Source organism: Cervus elaphus, chromosome 15 (genome assembly GCF_910594005.1).
Source record: "Cervus elaphus chromosome 15, mCerEla1.1, whole genome shotgun sequence".
Classification (NCBI taxonomy): Eukaryota; Metazoa; Chordata; class Mammalia; order Artiodactyla; family Cervidae; genus Cervus; species Cervus elaphus.
Window position 1 is genome coordinate 46984560 of NC_057829.1, and position 8692 is coordinate 46993251.

General features: G+C 42.0%; 1 protein-coding gene across 2 annotated transcripts; it reads left to right on the top strand.

Moving 5' to 3' along the window:
- Positions 1-646: 646 nt before the first annotated feature.
- On the top strand, positions 647-5623 carry ZWINT (ZW10 interacting kinetochore protein). Of its 2 annotated transcripts, none has more exons than XM_043926774.1 (8): positions 647-769; positions 1908-1998; positions 2165-2288; positions 2449-2615; positions 3134-3190; positions 3725-3867; positions 3948-4107; positions 4916-5623. In XM_043926774.1, exons 1-8 carry the CDS (start codon positions 729-731, stop codon positions 4925-4927), a joined length of 795 nt encoding a protein of 264 aa, XP_043782709.1. In that variant the 5' UTR covers positions 647-728; the 3' UTR covers positions 4928-5623. The 2 variants fall into 2 exon arrangements, with proteins under 2 accessions (XP_043782709.1, XP_043782710.1); XM_043926775.1 differs by lacking the exon at positions 4916-5623 and adding an exon at positions 4221-4891 and having other exon boundaries at positions 649-769.
- The last annotated feature ends 3069 nt before the right edge of the window (positions 5624-8692 follow it).

The following is an 8692-nucleotide window of genomic DNA, read 5'->3' on the forward strand; positions in this document are numbered from 1 at the left end:
CCCCTTCCGGGTAGTTTCCTCAGACAAAAAAATGCTCAAAATTCAGTAGAATCCTGGAGAAAATTCTACAGAACTCCAAGTTCTCTGAACAACTCTCGCCTTTCTGTTATACTCTGAAAAGAACATTACCTGCCCTGGTCTCCCCCAAACTTGCAGCTCCTTCCTGTCAACGCAGGCAATTCGCTGGGCTCTGCTTAAGTTTTCTCTCCCTGCGCTGCAGTCTGGAAAACCTTGTAAATATAGCAAGCTTTTTGAACTGATAACATTTGTTTTCTCAGTCTTCAGGGTCACTGTTACTCGTTACTGGCGCCAACTGTCTTGGAAACAGACCCAGCGTTATCCTTCAACAGCAGTAGAATTTTTTTTTTTTTCTTTTTCAATAAAGGAAATGTTGAAAGGTACCCCTAAAAGCCATACAGAGGAAAGTTTTCCTCTGCCGCTGAGTCAGAACTGGGCCGCGCGCCGCGGAACGAACTCAAGCCACACCTCCCCCACCTCAGCTCAGCCTACAGGTTACTGCGCAGGCGTAGAACTGCGAGCTCAGCAACAACTGCGCCTGCGCCAAACAACCGGCCCGCCAAAGTGTCAATCTGGGCCCGCCAATGAAAGCGCTTAATGGTCCTTGAACCCTGCCCACTGACCGGACATCCAATCGCCTGTTCCGGCGCGCAGCCTGCGGCGGATCCAAAGTAGTCCCAGGGTAGAGCTGGAGCGCAGCCCGGGGCAAGATGGGGGCTGCGGAGTCTGAAGTGGAGGCTGCAGCCCGAGAGTAAGTGTCTCCCGCCCGGTGGGTAGCGGGGCGGAGGCAGCTGGGGGCGGGCTGGGACTGTCCTTGCGCACCCCCGAGTAAAATCAGTAATGTCCCTCAACCCATTATAGCGGTTGGGGTTCGGCTCTGCCGTGAAGTGATCGTGACCCCAGACTCCCTGTCTTAGGTTGGCTCTCCAGGAGTAAGGCATATGAGAGACTGTTTGTTCCCCACTACGAACGCACACTGCCCAGAGATGTGTACGTAAAGGGCACGTACATCCCTGTCAAGCCCCCACATCTCTTCGCAGGTCGACCATCCTAACAGGAAACTTTCCACCCCAGGAGATACCCTGGGAAGGCCGTTTAATTTCTGCCACCCTTGTCCCAACATACACTGTTCCTGTGAGTTATTTTATCTCGGTTACCACTTCCTAATGGACTGCTCCAGCCCCTAACAAGGAAGAACTCTGGAGAGCCTAGACCCAGGGATCCAGCCCTCTGTCCTTAGCTCCTCCTCCAGTATTCTGAGACCTTTCTCCAAGGCTGTGTCTGCGCGGGGCGCTGTCCCATCCCCTGTATATTTCTTTGATTTCAGAAACTGAAATGTCTATTTTCTTGCTTTGCGCTGACTTTCTCTAGCTTCAATGAGTGGGTTACTGTCTAGCTGCGGTGCGGGGCTTCTCATTGCAGTGGCTTCTCCTTGCAGAGCACTGGCTCTAGAGCGAGGGCTTCAGGAGCTGTGGTGCCCGGGCTTAGTTGCTCCGTGGCATGCGGAATCTTACTGGACCAGGGATGGACTCTGTAACATCTGTGTTGGCAGGCGGATTCTTTACTACTGAACCACTAGGAAAGTCCCCTCAAAAGGTTTCTATTCGGTGAAACAGGCCCTATTTAAAATCACAGCTCTTTCTCCATGCTTATTATTCCCCTTGCTTTGCTTATTTTTCCTCACTTATTATTTCACTTATTACTTCCATGTGTCTTCCATGCACACACCATTCCTGGTCTCAGGTGGCCCTTCAAGCCTGTGTGTAGCTGTTAATCAGGACAAGACTCAGCATTAATACGCATAATCACATATGTGCAATGTGCACACAAATTCACTAGAACTAGCACCTCAGGAGTCTGCAGTTTTTCCTGTTTTCTCACCCCTTCAGGGCCCTGGCCAAGGTAGCAGACATCCTGGAGCCTGTAGGTCTTCAGGAGGAGGCTGAACTGCCTGCCCAGATCCTGGCTGAATTTGTGATGGTATGTGCAAGATGGGAGCTAGCCTTTCACCCGCCAGGGGCTGCTCCTGGATCCTCTTGTTGAGATACTGGGCAGCATTAATTGTGAACAGACTGGAAGGTAACCTTGTTGGCCTGTAGTACAAGGAGGTAAGAATGTTCCCTGCCGATACCCTCCTTCTGAACAGGACTCTCGGAAGAAAGACAAGCTCCTCTGCAGCCAGCTTCAAGTAGTAGACTTTCTGCAGAATTTCTTGGTTCAGGAAGGCACTGCCCAGGAGCAGAACCCCTTGGTTTCTGAAGACACAAGCCGTGAGTGGACGCAGGGTTCGGCTAGGGGCTTCCCTCAGTGAAGAAGAAAGGGGGACATCAATCACGTCAGCTCTTTGGCTGATGTGATGACTGAAGCCCCAGTGCTGCAGGCAAGTGGGCCTACCTCACTTATATATTTATTTTTGGTGGTTTTCCTCAGGACAGAAGGCAATTGAAGCTAAAGAGCAATGGAAAGAGCTGAAGGCCACCTATCAAGAGCATGTGGAGGTCATCACAAATTCCCTGGCCCAGGCACTGCCCAAGGTGGAGGAGGCCCAAACAAAGCAGGCACAGCTCCAGGAAGCCCTTAAACAGCTCCAGACCAAGGTGAACCAATGATGAGGGGAGACAAGGGCAAGCAGAGAGGAGGAGGAAAAGGGTGAATATGCTAGTTTGGACCTACTGGTTATCTTTTAAATTTCAACCATAAGACTGAGGTTATCTTCCATTATATATATGTACCACATCTTCTTTATCCATTCCTCAATATTATTCAGCCATTAATATAATGCCATTTGCAGTAACATGGATAGACTTGGAGATTATCATACTTAAGTAAGTCAGACAAAGGCAAATATATGATAACATTTATATGTGGAATCTAAAAAAAGATACAGATGAACTTACTGTAAACAGAAATAAACTCATAGACTTAGAGAAAGAACTTATGGTTACCAGAGAGGAAGAGGGCTGGGGATAGATTGGGAATTTGACATGCACACACTGCTATATTTAAAGTAGATAACCAACAAGGACCTGCTATTAGAAAAAATTAATTTAAAAAAATGAAATGCAACAATAAAAATGCACTCCTCTCCTCATTCCCTTCCTTCGCTTACCTGCAGAAGCAAATGGCCGTGGAAAAACTCAGAATAGCCCAGAAGCAGTGGCAGCTGCAACAGGTAGGTCCATTTCCCTAGGAAAATATCTCTTCCCACCACCATGCTATTGCATGGGCCAAGTCCTCTGCCCAGAAAATTTTCATCACATTTCCTCCTATGTGGCATTGTATAATGGGACCCACATGCACTTTGATCCTAGCATCACCACTTACCACTGCATGATCTTGAACTGTCACCTTTCTTTCTCTGCTTCTGTATCTTCATGTGTGAAATGAAGAAAATAATAGCATCTACCCTATAGAGTTGTTAGGATGATTGAGTAATTGGTACAGCAAGTGTTTAAAATAGTGCCTGGCACATAGAAAACTATAGAAGTCTTATCATTCTTTGCACCCCTTCCCTCCAGAATGCCTTACCTTGGAACAACTCACTCTGATCCTTTTTTCTAAGCTCCTGGTCCTGCCTAAAAAGAGTGGAGTCCCTCTATTCATCTGTGTATCTGAAACCCCAGCTAGGTCTAAGCTGGAGGGTTGGGAAAATGGCTCCAAGACCTCAGGATTTGAGGAACCATATCTACATTCTCACTCCTGGTAGGAGAAGCATTTGCAGAATCTGGTGGAGGCTTTTTCAGAAGTGAGGGAGCGTCAGTCAGGAATTCAACAGGAACTTCAACAACTATATCAGGAACTTGGAGATCTGAAGCAACAGGCAGGGCAGGCGCAGGACAAGCTGCAGAGGTGAGGCTGGGAGCATGAGCTGCAGACCCAGGGTTGTCCAGCAGAAGTTCCCTCTCTTCATACCCACATCTTCCTTCTAGGCACCAGACCTTCCTCCAGCTGCTATATACTCTGCAGGGTAAGCAGCTATTCAATGAGGCAGAGGCAGAGATACCACAGGAGCTGGATCTTCCTAAGGATAAGCCCCAGCAGGTGACCCAGCCCCAGGAACAGAACACTCAGGACACCATGGGAAGAGAGGTGGGTGTGTCCTCCAACGTGAATGAGAGATGGAATAGTTGGACAGGGAGACAGAGAAAAAAACTGAAAGATAGACCTTACTCACTGCCCATAGTATACCTTGTTTTCCCAAGGCTGACAACCGACAGCCTGTTGTAGATGCAGGCTTACCATGGCTTCCTGGCAGACAGCAACATACAGAAGAATCCTAGAGCAGGTCAGACTCCAACTCAGGCTGTGGTTTCCCCTGACTACAATATGGCAGGAGGGAGGGTCTCTGGTCAATCTATCTCTGTTTCTGAGCTCCAATCTTCATGGAAAGGATGGGATGTGGGAAGGAACAAGGAGTTTATTTTATGGTTGAAGTTTAGTACTTTATCCCCATGCCCAGCCTACTCTAGACTAGTCTGGCTCTTCCTCTTTCCCAGCCCTCTCACCTCACCTTCATTGCAGGATGGACTTAAATTCTTTGAGTGCAGTTTGACTTTTGACTACATACCCGGTCAGGGCAGGCTCTGGATTCTGTTGTTAAAAACCCTGGAGCTCTCTCAGCTTCCTGTTTGTCAGCTTATCTTCACATGTTGGTGGGAAGAGCCACACTCAAAGGCCGACAACATGATAGATGCTTGGACAGGTGTGAATGGAGAGAATATAGATCGGGAAGGGGCCCTGGCATGGAGCATCAGAGGTTGCTTACCCAAAAGGATATGCCACTAATATGCTGAGCTTAATTCAGGGAGAAGGCAAATGCCTTATGCAGGTGATTAGATGTGGGAAGCTAACTTTCATTACTGATCCTAATGTTTACTGAGTCTCTGATTTGTTCCAGGCCCTAATTTGAAATGAACTGGAGCTGAAGAAATGGACTTAACTGACCAATCACTGGCTGCTTAGAGCATAATGAGAATGAACAAGTGATGAAAAGGTCAATAGGATGATTTCAGGGTTTGTTACAACAGAGTAGCAAACTGAAACAGTAATAAAATAAAGAGCAATAGTGAAAAAGTATAGAGCCGCTCCCCCCCCCCACCTTCTCGCTATATTGGCCTGTGATATGTGAGTTAGTATTTCTATTTGTGCTGGTATGTTTGTGTTTCTATATTTTTGTTTGTTTCTTTCATTCTCCAGTCCTCTATGTGTCTGTCACTGAATGTATGAACAGTGGGATCACTACTGTGTTTGAGGAAGTGATTACATCCCTGATTTTCTAAATCTGCAGCCTATACTAAGATGTCCTAATGATATATTCCTGATACATTTTTTGTGTTCTACTGTTTTTTTTTACTTGACCTATCCTTTCGGATTGTCATTCGTCTTCAAATGTTCGAATACTGAAAGACTGGCTTTTGTGATTCTCTGTTGTATGTTTTGTTCTGGTTCATTGATTTGAAGTAGTATCTTGATCATTTTCTGGTTTCTGTTTTTAGGTGAAGAATATGTTTTGATTTTTTTTTTTTTTTTGGTAAACTTTTTATCAGGTAATAAACTTGTGTATTTGGATCTTTATTTGTTTTCTCAAATAAACATTTAAAGTTGTCATTTTCTTCTGGCTTTCTTATTAGAATTTCCACAATCATTCAATTCATAGAACTTTCTATTAAAATTATTTCTTTGATTCGTGAGTTTCTTAGAAAAATAATTTTCAAGTGTTTTACTCTATGTGAGAGGATATTATTTCTAGGTTTATTCTAATTTGGTCAGAAAATGTCAAATCTATAATAAAAACTTTGAAACTTAGTGAAGGAAGCAGTTGTAGCCTTGAATGTGATTTCTTTAATGTGTCATGTTGATTTTCTAAAAGAATGTCTGTTTTAGAACTGTCATGTGTGATGTTTTCTGTATGTTTATTAGATTATGCTTCTTAGGTTTTTCAATTTGTATCTTCTATATACTTAATTTTTTATTTTCCAAATATCATCTTCTGAAAGAGGTATGTTCAGATTTCCAAACGATAGTGGATTTGTTTATTTCTCTTATAAACATCTGGATAATTTCAACAAAGCTAATCCTTATCATTCTATCTTTATAACTTTAAATTCATAAAACTCAGTCAGTTAAGTTCAGTCGCTCAGTCGTGTCCCATTCTTTGCCACCCCATGAACTGCAGCACGCCAGGCCTCCCTGTCCATCACCAACTCCCAGAGTCCACCCAAACCCATGTCCATCGAGTTGGCAATGTCATCAGCCATCTCATCCTCTGTCGTCCCTTTCTCCTCCTGCCCTCAGTCTTTCCCAGCATCAGGGTCTTTTCCAACGAGTCAGCTCTTCGCATCAGGTGGCCAAAGTATTGGAGTTTCAGCTTCAACATCAGTCCTTCCAGTGAACACCCAGGACTGATCTCCTTTAGGATGGACTAGTTGGATCTTGCAATCCAAGGGACTTTCAAGAGTCTTCTCCAACACCACAGTTCAAAAGCATCAATTCTTTGGTGCTCAGCTTTCTTTATAGTCCAACTCTCACATCCATACATGACCACTGGAAAAACCATAGCCTTGACTAGACAGACCTTTGTTGGCAAAGTAATGTCTCTGCTTTTTAATATGCTGTCTAGGTTGGTCATAACTTTCCTTCCAAGGAGTAAGCGACTTTTAATTTCATGGCTGCAGTCACCATCTGCAGTGATTTTGGAGCCCAAAAAAATAAAGTCAGGCACTGTTTCCACTGTTTCCCCATCTATCTGCCATGAAGTGATGGGACCGGATGCCATGACCTTAGTTTTCTGAATGTTGAGTTTTAAGCCAAATTTTTCACGCTCCTCTTTCACTTTCATCTAAATTCGCTTCAAATGTTCTACCCTATTGTGAAAAGAAAACTATCTTCCCATTTTAGAATCTTTCTGTCCTTAATAAGCCCCATCCTGTCTTATAAAATTACGCAACTTCTTGCATTACAATTTTTACGTCTCCTCTTTGGGCCAAATATGTGTAAGTTTTGAAATACAAGCAATGTGAAGTTAAGTCAACTAGTTTCATTATTACTGCTAGCACAGTATTTGAATGAACTTTTTGGTACTTTTCGGAAAGACTGAGAAATTTAGTGAGTTTTGATACACTTTGCTTTTGAAAGCCTGAATAACCTAGGCATTAAGTCTAAAAGTTAGAGTCTCAGGAATCAATATCTTCAGGTCTTTTTAAATTGTCTTTTTGTGGGGACAAGGGTGTAAATTCTTGTTGTTGAATTGAATTTGAGTAACTGTTGACATAGTTATAAAAAAACTTGTTAATCTTCATGGAGCTCTCCAGTGTACAAAAATTAGATTTCAGATGCCATATTCAAATGAATATCTAAAATTTAAGTTGTCAAGTGAACTTTAGCAAACACACCTATGCAAGGTATGCATAATTCATTTCATCATGCATATTATAATAATTATACCTACATGATAATTATTTAAATGTGTTGATTACTTTGTACCTAAAATTGTGTTCCGAGATAGAAAAATGAAGAAAATATAGAAATGTACTTTCAGAAGATAACAGAACTTTTAGAAATAAAAGATTATCACAAATAAACATAAAAGAAGCACCATATATATATATGGTCTAATGCACACATTTTTAATGTAAAAAGTCATAGGAAAAACACACAAGAGTTGGAATACTCAAAATAGGGTTTATTTTATGAAAGAATGAAAGTTTAAAATATCTTGTAGAATCTCCATGTTATGAAGTTACATTGTAAAAACTGGGTCTAATCTTAATAACCAATCATAAACAGCAATCTTATTAAGAAAAATACCAGTTTTAACAATATATGTATTAAGTTTTCATCCTGTTTATAAAACTTAGACAAGAAGTTATGCTTTACATGAGTATTTTAGGGAAACTACTTCTCTTTAGGGGCAGGAGCCTATCCACAGTCTCCATGTTTGTAAGCCTTGGATTAACCTGGCCAGATGTTCTAGAAATAGAAAATGAGTTTGAAATAATTTATTTACTGAAGTTCAGCCTTATCTGTGGTTGTTTCATTTGGTTACTACAATGATAATACAGTCTCGGGCAAGATATGCTGGTTTCTTGTTTGAACACTACTCTCGATGATGACTGAAATGCCTAACTGTTCCAGTGTGTCATTTTCAACATGAGAAAGATGGGGGAAAGAAAAGAAATGGGAAATTTGGTTGAGGATTTTAGTCATGAGATATATAGCATATAACATTGGTGTGGGTATGTGTGTACTTACATACACATATAACGCTGGCAGGGGTAATGTAGATTAGCTGGAGGAAGTGAGTGACTGGATGATGAATATTTGACCTCTGTTTTCAGATCTTGTCATTAACCATTTGTTCTTTGTAATTTCTCTCTACAGGAACATGTATTCTTTGTATCCACAAATAAGCATATATCAATACCTTCACATTTTAAAAGTACTTAGTAAATGTTCATTCAGTCATCTTCAGGGAAGATTTTCTGAAGAGCTGCCTTTGAGTTCAATTTCAAATAAATTATCCAGAGGTAGATTTTGTCATTTATTGAATGTCAACTGTTTGCTGAATGTAAATTCTGAGAATTAAAAAAAAGAAAGATGATAAAGAATCTGAGTTTAAATTTAAAGACAGGAAGGAAAAGTCTAATTCTGACAAAAAAAAATTATGTTTGTCCTT